We start from the raw sequence: 24,959 nt of genomic DNA, 5'->3' as shown, positions 1-24,959 counted from the left end.
TCATAAAACCAATCATATCTTATTATTATTTTCCAATTGGCGTGTTCTGCTTTAGACTATAATATGGTTACAGTGCCCTTTATGCAGTATGAATGGTTGAAATTTGTGATTCAGAATTTGTATTCAAGTCAGAAAGTCCTGCAGGATAGAGGTCCAGGAAGTCTACAGAAGTTCCTAGAAAATTGTTAATATATGATTTATCTTTTAAGAATACATTCAAGCTGCTAAATGTGCCAATGTAACTGTTTTCCAGGAGTTTCTGAGGGACATCTTCAATCTCCTGTTCTTGCTGCCCAGTCTGAAGGACAGACAACAGCCAAAGTGCAAATCCCACTCCTCCAGGGCTGCTGCTTACGACTTGCTGGTGGAAATGGTGAAAGGCTCTGTGGAAAACTACAGGCTGCTCCACAACTGGGTCATGGCACAGCACATGCAGTGTAAGAACCTTAGGCACAGACAGCTTTGGAGTGTTTCATGGCCACTAACACTGCCCTGGGAATTCCACCTTATAGCTCTACTATTTATCCTCTGTCACCTGGAGTAGTGTCACATGAGTGATGGTATCTTTTGCTCAGCTACCAAATTAAATCCCATAATAATTTCTGTATCACTTGTTCTTAAATATGGGTTATTTAGAGTGTGTGGTCCTGTAAAATGACATGTACACACAGGTACCGTTGGATTTTGATTTCCCTTTTTCCTTTCTAACATGAAACATAGAATATTTAGACATAAACCAAAGTATAGAACCACATGGAGGTAATGGAGTTATGAACAGTCCTGTCATGTTTTCAGAACCTCTGGTATCACTTTAGTCTGTACCCTGCTATCTGCATAAAGCAGTTTTGCTGTGCCTCTTGGCTTCCATGCTTCCTGCCTTTTGGAACCACACTTCCTGTGTATAATATGGAAATCACCAAATTTTCAAGTTAGTTAATATTTTGTCTTTGATTTGCAAATCCTCATTATGCATTTTGAGCTTGCTAGATTTGCTTTCACACGCCCAGTTTAAATTTCTCTAACCTGAGGTTCCGTAATTTATTATAATCTGTGGAATTGATTTTGCCTTACAATTCAGCAAGCAAAAGAGAAATCTGATCATAATAATGCTTTGTATTCTATTCTCGTATGCCTGGGGCCTTCCAAGGTCTCCTGTGCTCAGAAGAAATATTGTGAAGAATATATTTTATTAAAATATTGGATATTTATGTTTGCTACTGAGGTTGTCTCTCTATCTCTCCAGGTGCAGTCATTTGTTTTTTACAATCAGTGTTTTCCTCACTCCAAATCTCAGTAATTCCTTGGTGTTGAAGTTTTCTGTAACATTTACCACAGTTCTTCCAAACACTCTTCCTTAGATTGTTTATTCCATCCCAAGTTCTCCAGAGCCATCTGCTCTGTGTTCCTGCTCCATATCCTATTTCTCACTTGGATGAATGTTAATTTTATTACAATGGGCACAGTGCTGCTCTCTCTGTGATGTGTACCCAACACAGGACTTGTGATACCTTACTTGTTTAAGGGTTTCTTATTCCTTGATGCAAAGATTATTGAAACTGGGCTTTTCCACTTTGTTACCCCACTAATCTTATTAGTCTTCAAAAATACTAGTCTTCAGCCTATCCCTCCATCATTCCTAGGAGAAACATTAAGGGAAATATTAGGAATTTCCATCCTGTCTATGGTTTTAGTGTGTTTTCTTAACAGAGAGGGCTCCCAATTTATTCAGGTTGCTCTTACTGAAGAATGGATTTAGGTATCTTCAGTTGTTCATGACATTTCTTGCAGTGTTTTGGAGTTCTGCTTCTTTAAAGACTGATAAACCCCTTCAGTTCAAAGAGTAGGTGCTTCACTTTCCAGCAAGTTGAAGATCATGTCTGGTGTTATGGATGGAGCAGGAGCATCATCAGAAGGTTGAATAAAAAGAAATGCACGATCATTCTGAGAGGAAAAAAATCTGCTTTAGTTTGCTTAAAATAGAATGTGAACATTGCAAGTTTGGTTTCAAGTTTCCCCATCTCTTCCTGAGAAAAAGCTGGTTTCTATAACAACAGTGAGGAATAAAGAAGATAGACATCAACCAGCCTCAAATTTGCCTTTCTACTTAAAATCCCTGTGCAAGAGGGAAAGATTTTATTACACAAATGAAGTCAGTCACTTAAAAAAATCCCAGGGTGGGGAACACAGGGTTGTCCTGAGAAAGTCCTTGTCAAATTCCTGCATGCTCTTTGTCAGATGGAAGGAGGTGGAAGATCCTCCCAGCTGCTTTGTGAAGTACAGAGAAGTCAACTGATTGCTCTGCAATTAGAGCTTGATGAGCTCTAAGCAGTGAGAGATGTGGAGTCCTTACATGAGAAAGGGAGAATTAGGATGCTGTAATTTAGGGATTGCAGTTAAGGGAGGCAATTTTGGATTATTCTCCCATGCTAATGACCTTCTTTAGGAGGTGAAATGTGCAGGGGAGCTTTGTTTCAAGTGGCTGACCAGCCCAGGTAACCCGAGGTCACACCACTGAGATTTGTTGGAACAGGAGAATTAAACCTCTTTTCTTCCCTCCTTAGAGCTTCAGGGCTAGTGGTTGTTTTAGTGCCAATGCCAAAATGAAGATTAAACTAGTATTTGTTGTGCAACAGAACATCTTGTGGGTCTGGTCTCTGAAGATGTGAGGATGCCAAATAGTTTCCTGAATTTCTATCTGATAGTGTGGATTGAGAAGAATCCTTAATAAACCTTTCATCTGTGACAAAATAATTAAAGATTTAAAGTTTAAATCTTGAACCCCACATAGCTTTTATGGATTGCAAAATAAATCCAGACTATTTTTTGGGGATTTTTCCCCCTCTTTATCTGAACATACACTTCAGCAGAGGTACTGAAATATTTGTGGGACACACTGTTTTCAGAGAATGGCATTTTTGGGGATGAATAGCAAAGCTGGATGTCTTGCAGGGGTTTGTGTCCAACTTCTTCCATATTAAGGAAGATTGTCTGAGCTGGTTACCATCTCCCTGACTGGCAGATGAGAAGAACTTTCCCATTCTTCTGATTTCTTGGCAGCCATATCAGAACAAGGATTTTAAAAGTCACTCAGCCCTGCCAAACTTGTCTAGTGCCTCCCTGTGTAAGAAATCCATCGCTACATCTGGCACAGGAATAGAAAACTTGGAGGAAAAGAAAGTGACTTTTTTAATCTGAGTCACTTGTGCTTTGGAGAGCATAGCGAGCCTCTTGCAGCCCAAAGTGGTGTGGCAGGAAGGCTGCTGCTCTGTCCAAAGATTTTGAAGATTTTCCTGAGGATATAGAATCCATTTTCCTGAGGATCAGGCAGTCTGGCTCATGTCTGTAAATGTACAGTGCATAACCAGGTGACATTTTATTAGTGTGAACATCAAGCTTTTCATTGTATATCTGGTTTTGCAAATTGCATTTTGAATTTATTGTGTGATTGCTGTTTTTCCCAGCTTCACATGCACCTTACAAGTGGGATTATTGGCCACACGATGATGTTCGTGCTGAGTGCAGGTTTGTGGGTTTGACCAACCTTGGAGCCACGTGTTACTTGGCCTCCACTATTCAGCAGCTGTACATGATCCCAGAGGCCAGACAAGCAATTTTCACTGCAAAGGTGAGTTGAGGCTTGGATAGAAATTTACATTCAGAATCAGTGAAATATCAGAATACAGGTTTACTTCTAACCCTTACATCTAGATAAAAGAATATTTCTTCAGCACTTAGACTGATTTTTGTGTAGTTGGATTCTTTTGCTGGTGTCTGAAGATATTTTTTTTCTTAAATATTTAATATGGTAGGTTCTTAAGGTGGCACTGAAATAAAATGATCTAAAAGTCATATTTCTGTTGCTTTCAATTAGGTTGATTCAGGTTTGGGTTTATGTGAATTGCCTGTTGTTTTTCAACTGCTGATTTGTCATTTTGTTAACAAATGTTTTTTCATGAATGTTTATAAAATTCCAGGGCGCATATCTCATGCTACCAGAAGTACAGCAGGTCCTGTAAATTATCACACATTAGTTAACTTTCAGAAATGCAATATTACCACTTTTATCCTTCCATTGTAAGACAGAAAGTATCATTTTGATCCCTGACATCAGCAGGACAGATGGAATGTGTGAAACACCCTAATTGGCATTGACCTCATCATTTTCTGTTATTGTTAATTGCTGGTTCTTGTCACATAACTCCTGCATTTGCCATTTGTAAATGCAAATAAAAAGCTAAATTAGAGAAGCTGCTGGTCTGCACAGGAAATGCATTATGGAGAGGGCTGTTCAGAACCCTCACAACATTAAATTAAAATTCAAAAAAATTATTCCAAAACCACTAATACTCTGTAATCCTTTCTCAAAAGTTCCTACCTGCAATAAATTTTTAGAAAGTAGAGTTGTTTTTTCTCAGATTTGATGTTGATGTGCCAAAAAGGTGTAAAATAAGTGTAAAAATTCTAAATGTAAGATAATACACTGTGTGTTTACATACACAGTCATTTTTCTAATGGTCTGTAATAAAGTAATTAGGTTTTTATTTGAATGTTGCATCTTTTTAATGTATGTGTTTGAAAAGTAATAAGCAAAAAGATCAAGTCTTTTTTATAATTTCTGTTAGTATTCAGAAGATATGAAACACAAGACCACTCTACTGGAACTCCAGAAGATGTTTACATACCTAATGGTAGGTGTGAAAAAGAGTGTCTTTTAGAGATTATCCTATTTTAGAGATTGTTTGCACGTGTTTCAGGTGAGTCAGTCAGTGAATTACAGAGGTGTTGGGGAGGTGGAGTTTCTCTGGTGATAAAATAAAACACATTATTTTCATTCATTGCATTTTCCTTGCTCCAGTAGACAAGTGGGGAAAAGAATCTCGACTTGTAATGCCTTCCATGAATCATGGAAATTACTAAATTAGTTGTTCACATAAGCAAAAAAAAATATAGGACCAAAGTCATACCAAGACTTACCATTTAAATCTTGAAGAAAGACTTTATCCTAAACCAGGCAATATTTACAGGAGGTGCTGTCCTGCCGTACATCCTTAAAAGAGAACAGAGTAAAGAAGTTCTGCATTCCCAGTGTGCAAGGCAGTGGAAGGGGGAGATATTCTAAAGAATTGCTTTATACTGCAAATTCTTTTCTCTGGCTAAACACATCCTGCTGAAAATCTAGATGAAAACATAGAGGAGTCTGAATGAGAATTGAGCACTTGGCAAGATTTAAGTCAGCAGTGTCCAGAAATATGTAAATACAAGCTGATGGTCTCATATTTTATTTTGTGTCTGAACAGATCTGCAGAAACTGCACGTGTCACATCTTCAGCCAAGATATTTTAATGATTCATTTTATGAAGTATTTGCTAAATATTTTAATATTTTTTACTAACGATACTTTACTCACTGGTATAATGATAAAGGTTATCAATTAGTTAAAAACTCCTTTGCATTTCAGCAGAAACATTTAAGAAACTCTCCTACCTAATAAGCATATTGTATGTAAAAGATGTCTTTTTAAAACAGATATTCATATATGTGTGTGTGGTACATCTGTGTAACTTGAAAATAAAAGGAATTGAGTTGATTTGGTTTTGTTGGTATCTTTTATCCAAAGGAAAGTGAATGTAAGGCCTACAACCCAAGGCCTTTCTGTAAAACCTACACCATGGATAAGCAGCCCTTGAACACTGGAGAGCAGAAAGACATGACTGAGTTCTTCACTGACCTAATAACAAAAATAGAGGAAATGTCTCCAGAACTGGTGAGTTCTTAAGAGGGAGCAGAAGGGAGCTTGAAAACTTACAGATTTGCTCAAATTTCCTTGACAGAATTTATTCATTCATTCACAGAAAAACACAGTGAAAAGTTTGTTTGGAGGTGTTATCACAAACAACGTCGTTTCTTTGGTAAGTGTTCCTTCTCTTGCCTGATCTTTTAAATATAATTTTTTTCTAACTTCTCAAAGAAAAGTTATTTCATTGCTTTTCTCTTGCTTTTCTTTAGGACTGTGAGCATGTGAGTCAGACAGCTGAGGAGTTCTACACAGTGAGATGCCAGGTGGCAGATATGAAGAATATTTATGTGAGTAATGCCAGGCTGAGGTGAATCTCAGATCTCAGTTACAAAGGGCATAAAACACTGGCACACGCTTGAAGGTGTTGATGCTTTTTGTCTGCACTCCAGTTTTGGGGTGTTTTGAGGTTGATATTATGAGGTAATTGTTCTGTGCCATCAGCTGGAGCTGACAGTAGTCATTGACTATTATTTTACAATCGATAATCACTATTTAATTGTTTTAAACGTGTTATGGTCATTTTATATGAGAACTGTGAATGTCAAAAGATTTCACTTTTACAAGTACTACTGCCTATTAAGTTAATTTAAAACTTACACATCCATAATTCTGTGTTTCCAAGCTTTCTAAACAACCATTAATCCCTACACTTGAAATTTGAATTTAAAGGACTTGAATTCTTTGGGAAAGCTTGAATTAATGAGTATCATTTTTATGAGTTGCTTCCTTAATTCTGTGTGTGGGTTAGGAACTGGTTTTCCTGTCAAACTGTTTTCTTAGTCAGGTGTGTGCTCTTCTGTGAAACATTTTGGGGCTTTATTTTCATAAATTATAGAAATGTTAATTAAACTCAAAGTAAGATTGAAAGGGAGGGATTTGGAAAGCAGGCCATGTAAGAACAAGATATGAATATCCAAGATAAATGTAAACTCCTTTTTTGTTTGCTCCATGTAGGAATCTCTTGATGAAGTAACTATTAAAGACACCTTGGAAGGTGACAACATGTACACGTGTTCTCACTGTGGGAAGAAAGTGCGGGCTGAGAAAAGGTGTGGCTAAGAAATAATATATATTCTTAATGTTTCTTTTGAGTAAATCACTGAAATTCCATTTGCAGTAACAGTAATCCTTTAGATGGAGCAGGACTGCTCTTTCATTCAGTTTATATCATGTAGGCCTGTAAGGATGTGATCCCTTTGCAAATGAGGAATTAGACGGAAATCAAATTTCTGAAACAAAGAATCTAGTCTCTTAGCAAAAGACACAAGAAAATGTTCATGACCTTTTTTAATTAAAAAACCACAGAAATTAGTACCTTTTGAAACATTAGTCCTAGGTTCAAAATACTAAATGCTTTCAGAGGTTGATTGGTTACTCATTATGCAGGATAATTGCTTAGGTTTCATGTCACCCTGGATTTCTTACCTGAAATCTGTAGCTTTAAAAATGTTTTCATGTTTTGCAAAGTCTGCTTATAAAGAGAAAGTCAATTAAAATTTTATGTTGTCTTGGTATTGCAGCTAAGAAATTTCTTTGTTAGAGTTGTTAAACCTTGTTTTAAATGACATGGGTGAGAGAGTAACTAACTTGAAAATCATTATTGCGAATTTAATGAGATTTAATGTAGGAGATGTTCTGCCTTGAAATTTGTCTTTTGGAAGATGGTAACTCCCTGCAATGAGGGGATTTGAATTGTTGAATTCATTCATGGCTTATTTTATGTTACTATTTTAGAAAACTGGTTCCTGCCATATGAATGAGTAAACTTGCTATTTCTTCCAAGGTACAATGACAACCTAAATAGAATTGTTTAATGGGCTAAATTTGACCTTCCTGCTGCCAGTCAGTCTGCCCTGCTCTGGGGCACTTTTAAGAGCTGAATTTTATATTTATGTCTTAGCAACAGATCTCCAGTGTTACACTTGAAATAAATGTTTAAAATCTCTGTGAAAATACAATTCACCCTGCTAAGCTTTTGTAAATCATGTTTATTTGTGATCCTTCAGGGCATGTTTTAAGAAACTACCTCGTATCTTAAGCTTCAACACCATGAGATATACATTTAATATGGTGACCATGATGAAGGAGAAAGTCAACACGCATTTTTCATTCCCTTTACGTTTGGATATGACACCCTACACTGAAGATTTCCTCATGGGAAAAAACGACAGGAAAGAAGGTTTGCTCATAAAATGATTTCAGCAAGCTTTGGGTGCTCTATCTATGTATTTCTCTGTGTATTCACTTCCTGTATACAGAACAGAAGCAAATAAAATCAAACATAGCTTTAATCGACCTATATTCCCAAAGTCACAGTGTATTTCACATAAGAAAAATGGCCAGTTTTCACTTTCAAATACTGTTTAATTTGAATTAATCTTATTTGTTGGTAAAGTATGAGAGGAGTTGCAAGTAGTTGCATATAATTTGTTGCTCATGTTGAAGTTTGGGTGTTTAGGAAATAACTGATTAAATATGGTATTGAATTCTTTCAGGTTTTAAGGAAGATGGTGGATATCTGAAGGAAACTGAGAGTTATGAGTATGACCTGATTGGTGTGACAGTTCACACAGGAACAGCAGATGGGGGGCATTACTACAGTTTTATCAGGGATATTGTTAATCCTCATGCTTACAAAAACAACAAGTGGTGAGCTATGCCTTCATATTTCCATATTTTTAATAACTAAAGCTTGTTGGCTTTGTTAGATGCAGTTATATGGAGGATACATCCTGTAGGTTCCTCTGGAAAGCACAGGATGTTGGAATTTGATAGTTGTAAGGGTATTAATTTATTGTCCTATGGATCAGTAGCCAGGAGAATTGTGTGGTTCTCTCAGAGACAGGAGTGGCAGGGAATGCTGTGCTGGCCTCAGCACAACCAAGGATTGCTTCCTGGTGGGACTGGATTTTAATTATTTCAGTGCAAAAGATTTCCTAGATTGTCCTTCCTGAAATCTGCTTGGTACCTTGGATGAGGTTCCAGCTACATTTCTGGATGTAGAATTCAGGAAAAGGAAGGGACATGGGCATGGAAAGGAGAAAGAAGAAAGCAGGGAGGAGAAAGAAGAAAGAAGAAAATGCTCTGCTTGCTGGTTTTGTATGTGGAACCCTGGAATAGGAGACAAGGTTTCCTCTATTCCTGTTCTCTAGAATAGCCAGAGCATTTCTGAAACTGGACCAGTCTATGACCAAATCCCTGTTCCAGTGGGGATCCACAACAGTACTTCCTTGTTTGTTGCTACTGGAAGGAAGTCACTTCCGGACACGATTTTCGTTTGCTGGGATCTAAACAAGACATTAGAAATTAACAGGAATATTTCAATCTGAGGAATCCTTGGAAGTGCTCATTAGGCTTTATTTGCCCCTAGAGAAGAGCAGCAGTTGTTTGAAAGCTTTTTCCTACCTTGCAGGTACCTTTTCAATGATGCTGAAGTTAAACCCTTCGATTCTGCCCAGCTTGCCTCCGAATGTTTTGGTGGAGAAATGACTGTAAGTTGTGACCTGAATTTTTGTCATGTTCAACTCTTCCAGTATCTGTTACAACCTGATACAACTCAGGTCTTTGTATGAGATTTTAAAAGGAAGCTGTCACAAGTGTATTACTAATGAAACAAAGTTAATTAGTGAGGTGTCTCTCCAAACAAGAGGTATTTCTTTACTCAATCTGGTTTTTATCATACCATTTATTCAGGTATAAAAAAATGAGTCTGAAGCTAACTTAGGAATCCTTGCTCAGGGTGGCTGCTTAGCTCAGAGTATTGATGAAGGAATAATCAATTCAAGCTTTAGGTATATTGTGGAAAAGAAGAGGGCATTTTGATCTTTGTCTGTGCTTTATGTCACTGCCTGTGACACATTATTTGCTTTTACACGTTATTACTACAAACAACACTCAAATGTTCTCAGGTTGTGCCTGAATTGTTCATTATTTATAGCTGTGTACATGATATAAAACACGTTATAGATAACACAGTATCTTACTAAAACAGTGCTGTGAATAAGACAACTTCTCTGGGAAAGACAATATGAAATAAATCCAAAAAATTCCTTTTTTTGGCACATGGATAAAATACCTTTAGGTGCCTGTAAAGAAGATGTGTCAGTGAGATGCATGAGCCAGGAAATTGCTTGGGATGGAGGTAGAGTGCTGCATAGTAGCTTTGAAAATTCAGAAGAGGCCACTGTAGAAGAAAAAAGGAAACAAGACTGCTTTGAGCAAGAACTAAATTAGCAGCAAGTGAACTATCACAAACAGAAACTAAAGCATTAAAAAACCTGTAATTAATGGTTTTGCTTTCTTCCTGACAGACAAAAACTTATGATTCTGTTACTGATAAGTTTATGGACTTCTCCTTTGAAAAGGTACTTCTCTTGCAAACCCTTGTTTTGTGATTATATTTCTGATTTCATGATTTCTCTCTCAAAGCAAAAATTATACAGATGTTTTTTTCTCCAAGACACACAGTGCTTACATGCTGTTTTATAAACGGATGGAGCCAGAGGAGGAAAATGGCAAAGACTACAAATTTGATGTTTCATCAGAATTGCTGGAGGTACAAGTTGATTTGTTTTAACACCAATTTTAAAACACTCTAGGAGGCCCTAAACACATCAGAAATCTGAATAAACATAGGAAAGGAAAAATAATTTAAATCACTAAGGTGACAATCCTTTCATTTCACTATCTTCCTTAGGAGATTGTCATAGCATAGGAAGGGAATTAGGATTTACATTTTATGTGAATTTTAGATGTTTTCTCATTCTGTCTTGTATATGGGATAAATCTCTTTTTACCACCTGGAAAATGTAATGTCCCTGCTCCCTCTGGCCAGAAGTGTTGCTTCAGCTTCTGCCACATTTTAGATTCTTAATTTAAAAATGTCGTTTCATTCCTAGCCAGCAAATCTGATCATGCTTTTATCCTTCTTGGTCTTAAAAATATTAATAGATTTTATCAGGTTAAAAGTTTAAACTATATTGCTGTGAAAATCACTATGAATTGTTGTGATCAAAAACATCACTTTAGAGAGAAGAACAGGGGACGTGGCATGAAATCCTGTTCTGGTCTAATAATGGAGATTTAAATATTACTCTCTAGGAATTTATCAGAAGTTCTCAGAGCTCGTCAAGCTTTGGGTTAGACTTCCACTGTGATTCTTTTTAAACTTTTTGTTCTCGAAATTTTAACCCAAAAGTCTGAATAATGAAATTGTCAATGTGAGACCACAGAAAGAGAAGTTTTAAAGCTCTGTTCTGCATGGGAGGCAAAAACCAATGCACGGGATAGTACGAATAAAACAGCTTTAAATTAAAGAAAGTGCTTTCAGAAATAATTTTTCATACAGAAAAATTTGGGGGTTTGTAACCTTGGAGTCATTTAAATATTTTTAAAATCATGCTTAAGTAGTGAAATAAACTGCTTTCTTGTATCTGATGGTAGCATTTTTTCTTCAGTGGATATGGCATGATAACATGCAGTTCCTTCAAGACAAGAACATTTTTGAACATACATATTTTGGGTAAGTTTTTCTTTAAAAACATAATATTAATCCTTCTTTTCTTCTTGCAGATTATCATTATTTATTTTAATTAACAAATAAAATTACTGACTCTAGGTTTATGTGGCAGTTGTGTAGTAGCATCCCAAGTACACTACCAGATCCAAAAGCGGTTTCTCTGATGACAGCAAAGGTAAGGATTTCCAAAGAATCTCCTCTTCTATTAACTGTTTCCTTGGTGACATTTTAATTTGTGCATTCTAAATTAATGGTGCCATTTTTTTTTCCAGTTAAGCACTTCCTTTGTACTAGAGACATTTATTCATTCAAAGGAAAAGGTATTCGATTTACTTGTAAATTTTCATTAAATAGCTGCATGAATCTAGTGAAAAGCAGATCTGTACTTGCCATTTTAAAAGTGGGATTTTGAGCTGTAAAATTACCATATATGATGCAAAGTTAATGTTTAGTGTAATTTATCATATTTATAGTCAGCACTGCAGAATGGAATATAATGTGTGTGTAAAAAATGTATGGACTGGTATTGATCTGTATGTGCAATGTATTAGTAATTCATAAAATGTTTATTGTTTTTAATATATTCTTAAGATTTGGTACTTTACTGAACCATTTAGAAATGCTTAAAGATTATGCTGGAATTCATTATTTGAAGTTACAGTTTTTTCTGTATTTCTTTTCACAGCCTACAATGCTTCAGTGGATTGAACTGTTAACAAAACAGTTTAATAACAGTCAGGCAGCTTGTGAAGTAAGTGACTTAGGAACTCAGCAAAGTACAAACCAACTTTCTATATATTGTTTAACTTTCCTGGAGGTTCGTATCCCTGGAATATTTTGGACTATGAACTACTGTATTTGGTATATTTGTGCTCTGTGAGATGAAATTCATCCTCTGATTACTGCAGATCCTGGGGAATGACTTAACTTTTGTTTGCAGAAACCTATATTGAGACCACAGGCCAAAGTAATTTTGTCACTGAAATAACGGAGAGCCAGTGTCACAAACTCTTTCTTTGATTAATTATTATTTAGTGATTTGTGTAGTGAAGATGTGCTTAAATTAACTCACACAAGAGAAACACAAAGAACTCGCTATGGTCTTGTTGAAAGCAATTTGGAGATACTGAAGAAAAGTTTGGGAGTGTTTCTGTGATAATTTAAATGTACATGAGCCCAGCACAGACTGTGTCCTGCCCTAGACTGTTCAGTAGAAAGGATTAAATCCATTATTCTTTTATAAATCAATTTTTATTTAGTAAATTGATTTTAGGTTGATAAATTGTGTGACATTCAGTATTTGGGTGTACAGTTGTCTCAGTAGGGTGTAGTCCTAAGATGTTTGAGTGAAGACATTTAATATAGTAAAGAATACTCAGGTACAATTGAAATAGTAGTAAGAACATTGATTCTTTAAACTGGCTTTCCTTGTGACTCAAAATTCTGGGAGTCAGAAGATGAACTGTGTTATTTGCTGAGTCTGACTTGGAATGAGTCATCCTCTGTTAGTTTTATACTTTCTGGGTCTCCGGAGGCTGTAAGGCTTTTCCACATGTTAAAATGCAAAAGGGATCTAACTTGGGAAGCTCTGTTTAATCCTATCACTCTTCTCCAAGATGCTTCAGGTTATGCTTTGTTGTAAGCATAGGTTTTTATGCGGTTGATACCACTTTGCAGGCTAAGTGTATTCTTCCAGATAATTTTTTAATGGCATGCAGAGCACAGGGATAAGAAGATACCAGATATAAATTTATATTGCTGTTTATTGCTATTGATCTTTATTTCTTTATTCCTTCATGCACAGAAGACATTTTAGATTTCCCTTGGATTAAAGCTTGCCTATTCCTTAATAATAGTAACATCGATTTCTCTTCAGACTTTAATATCATGCAAAAAAGAAGATTGGACTAGAGCAAGTGTGGAACAAAACTAACACAGTATGTATCTTCTGCAGTGGTTTTTGGATCGTATGGCTGATGATGATTGGTGGCCAATGCAGATTCTAATAAAGTGTCCCAATCAGATTGTGAGGCAGGTAAGAAAAAAATGTTCCTTTCCAAGTCAGGTGACTGCTTGAGCCATGACCAGAAACAGACAATTATGATGGCTGTGATTCTGACAGTTCTACTGAATACCTGTAATTGTCTGATTCTTCTCCATTCTTGCAAATGATTCAGAGAAGATATTTGGCCATGGGAGTGTTAGTGTTTGAAACAACACCAGCATAGCTGTACAGTCAGGATCACTAAATCACAGTAGATGCAAATCAAGGTTTCTACAACTCCCTCGTGATCTCTACAAATCTGAACACTCTGCATTAAAAAATTTGGGTTTTTTCTGAATTAATTAAGCAATAGTTCATCAAGCTCCACCTTCAGAAAACAAACAAACACAAAATCAAACTGTTTACATTCAGTACTCCTCAAAGGTAATTTTACAATATTATGTCACAAAGCTTTGTTAGTACCCTTTTCTGGAAAATACTATTTAAAAAAACCCTTATATTAGTAGTATATGGACATTCACAAATCCAACTGTTAATAGTCACTTACAAGTGTACTTTCTTTGCAAGTTTTTAACATATAAACTCTAACAGTTAACTTTATCTCACCTGAATTCTTCAGTTGGATTTCTGATTATTAAAGTGATTTCCATACAGACCCATACACAGTTGTTATATGCAGTGCATCAGTAAAATAATATAATTCATGGGAAGACTCTGTGCAAGGTCTTAGGCAAGATGATCTCCTCGTGAATGCTTGACAAAATAAAAATTACTAGAAGGAATTTCCATCAAATTTTCACATTAATTCCTATAAGCCAGCAGCAAAATTAAAAAAAAATCTTGCCAAACATATCAAAATGTTTCAGAAAATAGAGATAGAAGAAAAAAAAATAGTGTCATGTTTTGGTGTGCACCAATATTAAAAGCTGGATTTAGGGTTCCTCTGTGAGATCTGTTCATAAAAACCACATTTGACTCTTCTGTTAAAATACAATCTCAGCTTTGTCTTTCAAACTTTGAACCTGTGAAGAGCTGGCAGTGGGATAGAATATTCTTTGCTTAGGAATGACATATTGACCTTTTCATAAAGGACTGAATGTGTGGAGTTCATTCCCTTCTCTGTTTGCAGATGTTCCAGCGCTTGTGTATCCATGTGATCCAGAGGCTGAGGCCAGTACATGCACACCTTTATCTGCAGCCAGGAATGGAAGACTGGTAAAATAAACCCCCTGCAAACTTCTTTTCGTTATTCCATGCATTGCTGCAGCTGCTTTTATTAATGAGTCACTCCAAACAGTCATGTGAAGCTGAAATAATGCTAATTGTTCTTCATTATTCTGCCCAAACTGCTCTGATTGATTTAAAAATACCAGTAGGCTTGCAGAGGGCAGTGTCAACTTGTTGGAAACATTTGCTCCCTTAGAGTAGGTTTTCAACATAGTCTTTATTTTCCCTGTCACTTGGGCAGTGCAAGTGTAAGTCTCACTCCTTGGACTTGAGAATCCTACTGTGAATTGGATCTGGAGGCAAGGTGGAAGTTTTTATTTGTACATCCAGTAAAAGAGTTCAGAGATCAGCAGTTAATCCTATAACTAAATAATAGGTTTTATCAAAAAGGAGGAAGAACCCTCTTGGATTCTCCTTTGCTCTGCTTATTATCAAGAAAACTGTCACTTTATCTCCAATTATGAATTACTTGAACTCTTTTTGATACCTGATGAGAAGAAAGAAGTGGTTTTTCTTTCCCCTCTTGTGTTAAAGCTGTGATTGTGGTAATAAATTTTCCCCAGAGCAAAAATGGCAGAGTTAGTAGTAACTGTGCTGCCATATCAAAATTCAGGACATGAAGACACAATTTTCAGGGCAAAAAGTAGAATTTAATTTGCTTTGGAAGCCTTACTTGAGTCTGGCCAGGGTGCTCTGTGTGTTCAGGAGGGTGCCTTGCCTTGGTTCCATAGCTATGATTGCACTCTCATTAAATTCAACAAGCAAACCAAGAGGATGATTTTAAAGAGGAGAACTCCAGTACTGTTGTTCTGAGAGTTCTTTTCTTGAACAGCATCTTGATTCACAACACTAATTTGAGGAACCTTTGAACATTTCAAGTGCCAGATGCTCCCTTAGGTTGACTTGTGTTATCCAGGCTGTGGACAGGGGTGAGACCAAGAATTGTGGTGAATTCCTTTGTTTGGACTGGCTCAGGATGACTTTCTGCTCTGTGTGCTGTGTGCAATACCCACCTGGCTGTTGTTGTTGCTGGCAGCTCGGACGACATGGATGGGCCCGTGGAGGACATTGGGAGCCGCTCGTGCGTCACGCGCTTCGTGAAGACCTTGCTGTCCATCATGGAGCACGGTGTCAAACCCCACAGCAAACACCTCACCGAGTACTTCGCCTTTCTTTATGAATTTGCCAAAATGGGAGAGGAGGAAGTGAGTACAGCCTTGGATTTGGGGGGTTGCTGTTGTCTGTGCACAGATGTATTTTCATGTAATTCCATCGCTGTGTTTTTCAGAGCCAGTTCTTGCTCTCTCTGCAAGCCATATCCACAATGGTCCATTTCTACATGGGAACCAAAGGGCCTGAGAATGTAAGTTTGAGTATTTTATATAACTAATCTTTCCTGTTTTACATCTGTGATCATTACTGCTGCGTGTCTTGACTCATCTATCAGCTGTTAAATTAAAATTGCTTCACTTTCACCATTTTTTTCAACGCTTAAGTGAATATAATATTGAAAAAATATGTTGAGTTGACTATTATTGTTTAGTATAGAAATAGGTACTGAGTAAAAGCAATTAAAGTTGCCCTTAACTTGATACTAATGGTAATGCTATTAACAATTAATTACTTGCTCCTGTTGTACAACTTAGGTTCTTAAATTTATCTGCTTTTTTTGTTGAATAGGCCACATCTTCAGCCAGCCTTCCTCTTGCATTTGTAAATACAATTTTGCTTTAGCAAAATGAATGTTTCAATGTGAAAATCAATTGATTAGATGCCTGGTTTGAGTCATGCAAGTTAATGAAGTTGTTAGGAATAAAGGACAGGATATGCAAAGGCCTTTTGAAATGAAGGCTCAAAATGTCCACACTGAAGTTCTCTGTTTTTTCCTTAGCCACAGGTTGAAGTGCTTTCTGAGGAAGAAGGGGAGGAAGAGGAGGAAGAAGAAGATATCCTTTCTTTAGCAGAAGAGAAATACAGGCCTGCTGCTCTTGAAAAGATGATTGCCCTGATTGCTCTTCTGGTGGAACAATCTCGCTCAGAAAGGCAAGAACTTCTGAAAAAACCAAAATCAGTTTAGAATTTATAGTTCAAAAAGGAGTCAGATTTTATGGGTTTGTCTGAGAGTTTTGTTATGGGCTTTTTTAACAGCATAAGTAAGCTTCTGTATGAGCCCATTGTACTTTTAATAACTTACAAAGGGGTTGTCATTGTTGACCAAGTGAAAGACTTGGGTTAAATACTTGAACATTCAACTGCCCACTTTTTGTTTCCTTTTTGTATTTCATTCAAGTAAAACTTTTTTTTTGGGTTAAGTTTTACATCAACACCTTTATTGTCTCTTGTATATCGTGATACTGAAGAATATGAGCTAGCACTCAGTCCCTAACCATAATCATGGCTGAAGTGAAATGATAATTTTCTTTTGGATTTTAGGCATTTGACCTTGTCACAAAATGACATGGCAGCGCTGACAGGAGGAAAGGTAATCAAGTTAAAAACTACTTCTTTAGCCTCCCAAACCCTCTGTGGTGTGTGGCTAAAGGCAGTGTATTGTATCTGCTTATTTGTTGCAGGGTTTCCCTTTTTTATTTCAACATATCCGTGATGGGATCAACATCAGGCAAACGTGCAACCTCATTTTCAGTTTGTGCCGGTACAACAATCGCCTTGCAGAGCATGTGAGTAGCAGGGATCTGCAGCTGTTTATTGAAATCTCCTCCCATAAGTGTCATGGGATAATTGTTATTATTTTAACTGAACAAACCCAAGTCTAAGTGAGTTTTGTGTGTTTTCTTTTCAGATTGTGTCCATGCTGTTCACATCTATAGCAAAGCTGACTCCTGAGGTATGTAAACACACCACCTGTCCAGTAAATAATCTGTAGTCATATTTTCCTGGCTTAAATCACAGAAATCATTTTTTGCTCATCAAAAATCTTGTGTGGATGGTGATCCGTGGGAGTTTCTGTGCCATTAAATGAAGTCTAACTGCACTGCTTGTGAAGTTTTATAAAACAGAAATTTGCTGTTCTATTTAGCATGAAAGTTTTATTCAAATCAAATACCATTTCTAGATTCTCCACCGGTATGAATTTCTTTTAAAACGTTGGTAACATTAAAATACTGTGTAAGAATAAATGGAGATAATTACTTATTATCTGGCTGTTCAAGATTTGGGGCACTGTTTTGCAGTTCTGTGCTGGAAAACACATTTCTCATTCAGAGTAAATTCCTGCCCTGGTAATAACAGAAATACTGAGTGTTCCAAATGGATTCCAGATGCAAAAAATATAATTATAGTTGTAACCACTTCATTGAAATGTTGTTAAAAGCTAGATGAGTCTTGGCAGTGTAAAACCTCAAACTGGGATGCTTTTGGATAAACTTCCCAGGATTCATATTCCATTTTATATAAGTACATAAAAATAATAATTTACCTGAGCTAGTGAAGTCTGCTGTAAATATAAACCAGGATAAATTGGGGAATTCTTATGGACAGCTTATTCTTTCCTTTTTCCAGAATAATGTCTGTATTTCCTATAATACATACATACATACATACATATATAATACATATCTATGCTTCCTATGACTTCTCCTAAACTGATCCTGTCTCATATTATCCTGTTGCTTTGCACTGACTGTAACCAGTGGCTTAATTTATAGATATATATGGATTATGTACAGATTAAATAGTAAGGGATTAAAGTATTATAAATGTTTATATGTGAAGTTCATAGAAATCTTACAGACACTGGGTTTTAAAAAAAAAAACCTCTTTAAAATATGGATGAAATTCAATAGATTAAATTGGATGTTTTTCCCTTTTCTGCATTACAGGCAGCCAATCCTTTTTTCAAATTGCTCACCATGCTCATGGAATTTGCTGGTGGACCTCCAGGAATGCCACCCTTTGCTTCTTACATTCTGCAGAGGATATGGGAGGTACAATATGTAAAATAAAACAGAAGCTAAATTGTCTTTCTCTTGTTCTTTTATGTCTCTTTTGCATTTTGTTGTCATCCTTCCTGCATCAGTCCATTATTTTTTTTATTACCATTCCTCTTCTGAATAAAAAGCTACAGCCAATAGACATTAAAAAGTTCTATTGCAACTTAATGTAGGGTTAATGGCTCTTTCAGTTTAACTTCAAATTTTAGTTTAATGAGAAATTATTTGATTCATAATAAGGGCCTAGAATGCTTTTTCTATACAGATTCCACATAGTTTTCTCAGTTATCCTTTTGCAAGGCCTGTAAAATGTTTCAACACCCATCACTTGGTTGTGGGGATTTTTTTGCCTTTATGTACAGATTCCTTGAATATTCATTTGACATTTTTGATTCTCTGTAAAATGTCCATTAACTCTTCTAAAATAATGCTAAACTGAGTCTACTGGATAATTGCAAGGACCAACCTTGCTTTTGTTTATAAAATGAGAGAGAGACTTCTTAACCAAATTGGCACAGGGATGAATTCCTTGATCTGAGCCATGGATGAGCAATTAAAGCTTTCTCTTCACCTCGCTGCTCTCTTGAGTTCCCAGTACAATTTGCTGTCTTTATTCCTGGCTGAGAACAGCCTGGCCAACCTGGAGACTGCTGAGGACCAGCTCATTCCCTTTAATTCCCTTAAAAAATGGGGGATGGAGCACTGTGGGATGGGACATGGATTGCTGTTCAAAGGATTTCCTCCTGGTCAGGAGAGCTGTAGGATTACAAGTGATGTGATGGATGAGCTGTAACTGCTGCACCTCAGGTAAAGGGAGATGAAACAGCACATCTCAAGGGGCAACAGTGACACCCAGCTGCTGACACAGGTCCAGGTATATAAATTGTGCAGGCAGGGATGTGAGACCCAGCAGTGAATTCTACTTGGGATGTCGAATCTACTTTTAGAGCCTCTCCAGCTTCTACAAGTCGTTAAAAAGTGATTGAGCTCTGCAGACAGTGAGAAATTATTGTCTCTTTCTTGGACATTCCCTCTAGCCATTACCCAGGAAACCTGACAGAGCAATTTTCATTTCTAAATTAAGGAAGGAGATTGTTCTTAAGGTGTTTATTTTTAAGAATGAGATTAACAATTTTATAAGCAGAGTTATGGTCGTGTCAGCTGCTCATATTCTTCAGGTGGTGTAAAGGAACTGAGAACAGCTTCAGCAGCCAGTTACTACCTCAGATTCCTTAGGGTAAAATTTTTCTTGTCTGGGCACCTGAGCCTTGGGGTAAAAAGAAAGTAGTCTTTAAAAACTAACAGAAGAACAAACTACATTTATTGACCTCATGTCAACAGATTTCCAGCTACACAGAACGAGAAAAAACACAGGAAGCCTCATTTTTCTCCTTATTCTCTGAAGGTTTACTGACTGCACAACAGCACTCATTGCCTTTGGAAAGTGCTGGATAAATTTATTCCTTGAAAATTGTATATTCAATAAAAAAATGTAATAGTTACCCTCAGCATGAAGCTGTATGAACATCTTTGCATACCATTTATATTCTTTTGATGTAACTTATAAAAATACTTATTCAGTGTTAAGGTTTGGTGTTAGATATTTTTGAAAAGTACTTGTTTATAAAGACAAGGTTGTTCGTTTTACTCCTTAATAGTTCAACTCCTGAATATCTCATAATATGCAGAAAGAATAGGCAGAGTAATTTCCTGGGCTTAGACTGAACTTTCAGAACTGTGAACAAGGTTCAGAAGCAAAAACCAGTGAAATTTAATGAGGTTTTCTTTGTGCGCAGAGCAGCTCAGTCTTGTAGGTGCTTCAATAGGTGCCCTAAGTGATTTTAAAAGGAAATGTTAAAAGTGATTTCAGAGGTTTTTATTACTGGTCACTGCATAGTAGGAAGATTAATGTATTCCTTTTGATTTTTTCCCCTTTCCTTTAGGTCATTGAGTACAACCCCTCACAGTGCCTGGATTGGCTGGCTGTGCAAACACCTCGGAACAAACTCGCTCAACAGTTGGGTCCTGCAGAACATGGAGAACTGGGTTGAACGTTTCCTCCTGGCACACAACTACCCTCGAGTGAGAACTTGTAAGTGGATTTTAATTGGAGAAAACTTGTCACTTCTTGCAGCGAGTTGCATGCTCCTGTGTTGGTCTTTTCTTCCTTTTCCAGTTGTTTTAGAATTACAGGATTTTAAAAATCTTAGGGTAACTGTGGTGCCTCATCAGAGGTGTTACCAGTTTGGTACCTTGAATGATACATTGGTAGGTTCTTTATTTTTAAGTGATTAATCTGCAAGGTTCAGGAAAACCAAAGAAGGAAAAGAGGGAATTCCAGAGGTTTTCCATTGTGTCCATCACATGGCTTTACAATAGGTGGGAGTAGTACATGCTGTTCTTCCACAGTAATCTTCAGAGTCCTTTGAACTTGTGGATCAAGGAGAAGCTGCCTGTGCTTTCTCCCATATTCCAGGGGATCCTGGCTCTTTGGAATTACACTTTCACGTTGCCAGAGAACATTTCCAGCCTCCCTGTGTCAACTTTTTAACAAAGGAGACTCCACTGTCAAAGTAGTACAGGCCACTGACCTTTAACACATTTCTGTGGCTGAAGGAGATGTAAAAACTGGAGGTACAGCTTTGCAAAAGGCTCCAGTGGTAAACATCTCTGAGGAGGTAATGACCTCTTGATTGACCAAGGGACAACTTCAATCATGGAAAACCTCTGGGTTGTGCATTGTGTGATCGGATCTGGGATCACAGTCTGTGGTGGGATGCATTGTGTTAGCACAGGGAGAACCAGGCAGCAGACAGGGATGTAGGTAGCACATCCCTTTTAATGTGCTTTGTGCTACTCTTATCCACTTGGATTTTTTTCCTAGTGTGAATATAGCAATACCAGATTCTGTGAAATGCTTTGAAATCTGTAAATGGAACATGCAGTGCAGTTTAATTGCTGTTTACATGGCTGTTTAAGCAGGTATGTCACTGTCAAGGCGTAACAAATCTGTTTTTATTTGAAGCTGCAGCCTATCTCTTGGTGTCGCTTATTCCAAGCAATTCCTTCCGTCAGATGTTCCGATCGACGCGCGTCCCTGCACATCCCCACACGGGACCTGCCCCTCAGCCCTGACACCAACAGTAGTTCTGCACCAGTCTACAACGTGCTCCTTGGCCTGCTCTCACGAGCCAAGCTCTACGTCGACGCCGCCGTTCACGGCACCACCAAACTGGTGCCTACTTCAGTTTTCATGACGTACTGTTTGATCTCCAAAACCGAGAAGCTCATGTTCTCCACTTACTTCATGGACTTGTGGAACCTCTTCCAACCAAAGCTCTCGGAGCCGGCCATCGCCACCAACCACAACAAGCAGGCCCTGCTGTCCTTCTGGTACAACGTGTGCGTGGACTGTCCTGAGAACGTGCGCCTTATCGTGCAGAACCCCGTGGTGACCAAGAACATTGCCTTCATTACATCCTCGCGGACCACGACGACCAGGATGTGGTGCTCTTCAACCGTGGCATGCTGCCCGCCTACTATGGCATCCTGCGCCTGTGCTGCGAGCAGTCCCCTGCCTTCACCAGGCAGCTGGCTTCTCACCAGAACATCCAGTGGGGGCCTTCAAGAAACCTCACCCCTCACGCCAGTCAGTAACCCAGGAGTAGTGACCCACACCACTCCAGCCTTCCTGTGTCCCCCTCTCACCCAGTGTCCCATGTAACTTAACTTACCCAGTGGTGAAAGTATTGTGTGTGGAAGTAATTTGTGTCTTTAGATCCATTGGCTTAGACTTTTAGGGGGGATTGGTTTGGGTTTTCCTAGCAGTAGTTGTTCTGGGAGCAGGCACTGGTGTTGCCACTGTTCGTTTTCCAACCTAGTCATAAGAAAACAAGGAATAAGCTTTGATGGTGTCACCACAGAGGTGGAGGAATTCCCAGGTTTTTTTTTGCTTTTAGTTTCTGGAACAGGGCCAACATTTAGCCTGTGGCATTCCAGGGGAGGACAGCCTGGTTGCTCTTGGGGACATCCACATACCTGTGGCAGACCTGGGAGTTGTTGCTGTCCAGTAACACAGTGACACCTGCTCTCTGCTGCTGGCTAAAGTAGGCCGTGTGTGATGTTCAAACAAAGGCTTACAGAGGCTGGAGGAGACCTGGGTTTGAACGATTACACAGTGAATATTGCTTTGGCATCCTTTGGGGTGTGCAGGGACCACAGGAATACAAAGCTTCCCATCACTATGGAGATGAGGAGGATGCAGGGAATCTTCCATGTGGAGCTTCTGCCTAGATCAGCTCACAGAGAAATTTTACACTCTGCAGCCCTGTTGCTCGCCTCAGAAGTCTTCAGTTTGTCTTGCAAGGGACTTGAGTGATTCCTTTGTGTTTAGTGTTTGCCAGGCATATGGGGACTGCGCAGGTTTTGGCACAAGCAGCTTTTTGAATGCTTGATCCCAAGGATGGGGATTTCAGATTGTTTTGTACATAAGATGTACACATAAATGCTACAGTGAGCCGTGCTCTTGGCAAGCATCAAAACATCTGATTGTATAACTGAAAGTGTGAACCACACTATAGTGAGAGAGCTGACTAACCAAATCTTCCTCTGTGTTTTAGGCAGTAGAAAGAGCTGTTTAACCTCATGCAACTGTTTGTAGCTCAGAGGCCAGACATGAGAGAGGAAGAGATAGAGGACATAAAGCAATTTAAGAAAACCACCATAAGCTGTTACCTGCGCTGCTTGGACGGACGCTCTTGTTGGACAACTCTCATAAGGTACAGCCCTGTGCTCATCCAGCAACTTTCCTGGAATTCCATCCTCAGCCTCCCCCCACAAGCAGAACTGTAGTTCCAGCTGCCCTTGTAGGTAGTTGTTACTTTGGAGCAGAAATGTGATGTAGAAATTGTGCCTGTGGGACAGTTTTATTGTATCATGTCTTCAGAGAGTGTTTCATTTCCTGGGCTTAGGAAGTACAGCATGAAAGTGCTGCTTGAGGCATTCACAGCCGAGCTATAAATTGCCTGTGCATGTAGGTCAGGGCTGGGCTTTTAAACAGAACTGTTGGTGCACTGAAACCCTGGTGGAAAGGACAGACTATGTTGCCTGGAGGGGCTCCATGCACTCAGCTGTCACAGAGCAGAGCCACGTTATCCCAAATAATCTTTATGTGGAAAGAAACCATTCATCAGCATAATCCTTTCCTTTTTGGTCTGTTGTAAGCATAAAATATTCTGATAAAAATGTTTTCAGAACATTTAAAAGGCCAAACATATGCTTGACTGAATCTATGTAAATGTATAATTTAAGAAACATAAACTTCTGTGTTTCAAAGTACATCATCTGCAGGGGTTGTATAGGAAATATTTCTGTAAAGGTTATTCATAAATTACTTACCATAACATAAAGGAGGTCGATGGCAGAGGCATTTTTAAATTAAAAAATGGTGGGGGTAATGATAAGAAGAATTCTGTTCTTTTGGGGGATTCTTTGTTCTTTCCAAAATAACAGCATGAGTATAACAATTTAAAGCTTGGGATGTGATTTTCAGTGTTCTCAATGTTTGGATTATTTTCCTAGTGCCTTCAGAATATTGTTAGAATCTGATGAAGACAGACTTCTCGTTGTGTTTAATAGAGGATTGATTCTGATGACTGAGGTATTACTTCATTATTTAATTATAACAAACATCTCATCCTGGTACTTCTCCTGTCAGCTTTAATAAGATTTCTTTTTAGCACCAAAAAGATCAATAAATTGTTTATCTCCTTCTCAGGACAGAGGGAATGCCACCAACAGATTATACTGAGGCGGAGTAAATTTATGGTTTTTTGGTGTCATTCTTTTATTACAGGTAATTGGGAATGAATGGCTGAGTGCAGTCATACAGTTGTTAGTAGTTCAAAAGTGTTAAGGCAACAGGTTAAAAGCCAGAAATAACTTTAAGTGTACTCAGCTGCAGTTGTGATTAATATTTCTGAACCCTCCTTTGATGCTGTCCTGAGGCAGTTCTCCTTTTCTTTCCTTCCTGTTGTGCCTTTGTTTGCAAGGAGTGGTCTGAAACACATAAACTGGATTTCTTTCTGATGGAACTAAACCTCAAATGCATTTCTGGAGCACATCTAATTGTTTTTAAGTGGGGATTTGGTCCATGAGACCAGAATTAGTTCAAAATTGAATGGAAAAAAGTTAAGCCATTCACCTCTGAAATGCATACAGTTGGAATGTCAAGCCCCTGCTCCCAGCAGTTTCACTCTGCAGGTCCACATGTCCTAAAGTGTCCTGGATTCCATTCAACACTTCCATTATTGAGGTGATGGATGAGAACCTGTGTTTATTAAAAACACTGGCGGTGCTTTGTGGGGCAGGATCCCTTTGAGAACAAGAAAAAAAAATCTGGATGTGTTGGAGAAACTAAAAACCAAGATTCAGTTCATTCTTGGCACCTGTAGAACAGTGTAT

The 24,959-nt window shown here is 38.0% G+C and overlaps 1 protein-coding gene across 1 annotated transcript in view; it reads left to right on the top strand.

Moving 5' to 3' along the window:
- LOC116994697 (ubiquitin carboxyl-terminal hydrolase 34-like) overlaps positions 1–22,154 on the top strand; it is a 95,752-nt gene extending 73,598 nt beyond the window's left edge. The window contains 30 exon segments of the mRNA XM_033056585.1: positions 254–437; positions 3,462–3,625; positions 4,623–4,688; positions 5,618–5,764; positions 5,853–5,909; positions 6,007–6,084; positions 6,752–6,846; positions 7,804–7,976; positions 8,293–8,446; positions 9,210–9,288; positions 10,108–10,161; positions 10,257–10,352; positions 11,254–11,318; positions 11,415–11,490; positions 11,588–11,635; positions 12,001–12,066; positions 13,270–13,350; positions 14,450–14,535; positions 15,584–15,752; positions 15,836–15,910; positions 16,439–16,590; positions 16,981–17,029; positions 17,121–17,225; positions 17,348–17,392; positions 18,387–18,491; positions 20,441–20,509; positions 20,511–20,589; positions 21,523–21,590; positions 21,592–21,967; positions 21,970–22,154. Coding sequence (XP_032912476.1) covers positions 254–437; positions 3,462–3,625; positions 4,623–4,688; positions 5,618–5,764; positions 5,853–5,909; positions 6,007–6,084; positions 6,752–6,846; positions 7,804–7,976; positions 8,293–8,446; positions 9,210–9,288; positions 10,108–10,161; positions 10,257–10,352; positions 11,254–11,318; positions 11,415–11,490; positions 11,588–11,635; positions 12,001–12,066; positions 13,270–13,350; positions 14,450–14,535; positions 15,584–15,752; positions 15,836–15,910; positions 16,439–16,590; positions 16,981–17,029; positions 17,121–17,225; positions 17,348–17,392; positions 18,387–18,491; positions 20,441–20,509; positions 20,511–20,589; positions 21,523–21,590; positions 21,592–21,967; positions 21,970–22,154 — 3,246 coding nt within the window.
- Positions 22,155–24,959: the final 2,805 nt, after the last annotated feature.

Source organism: Catharus ustulatus, chromosome 3 (assembly GCF_009819885.2).
Source record: "Catharus ustulatus isolate bCatUst1 chromosome 3, bCatUst1.pri.v2, whole genome shotgun sequence".
NCBI classification, from domain to species: domain Eukaryota; kingdom Metazoa; phylum Chordata; class Aves; order Passeriformes; family Turdidae; genus Catharus; species Catharus ustulatus.
The sequence above is the reverse complement of the archived record's forward strand: the minus strand, read 5'-3'. Positions and strand labels throughout refer to the sequence as shown.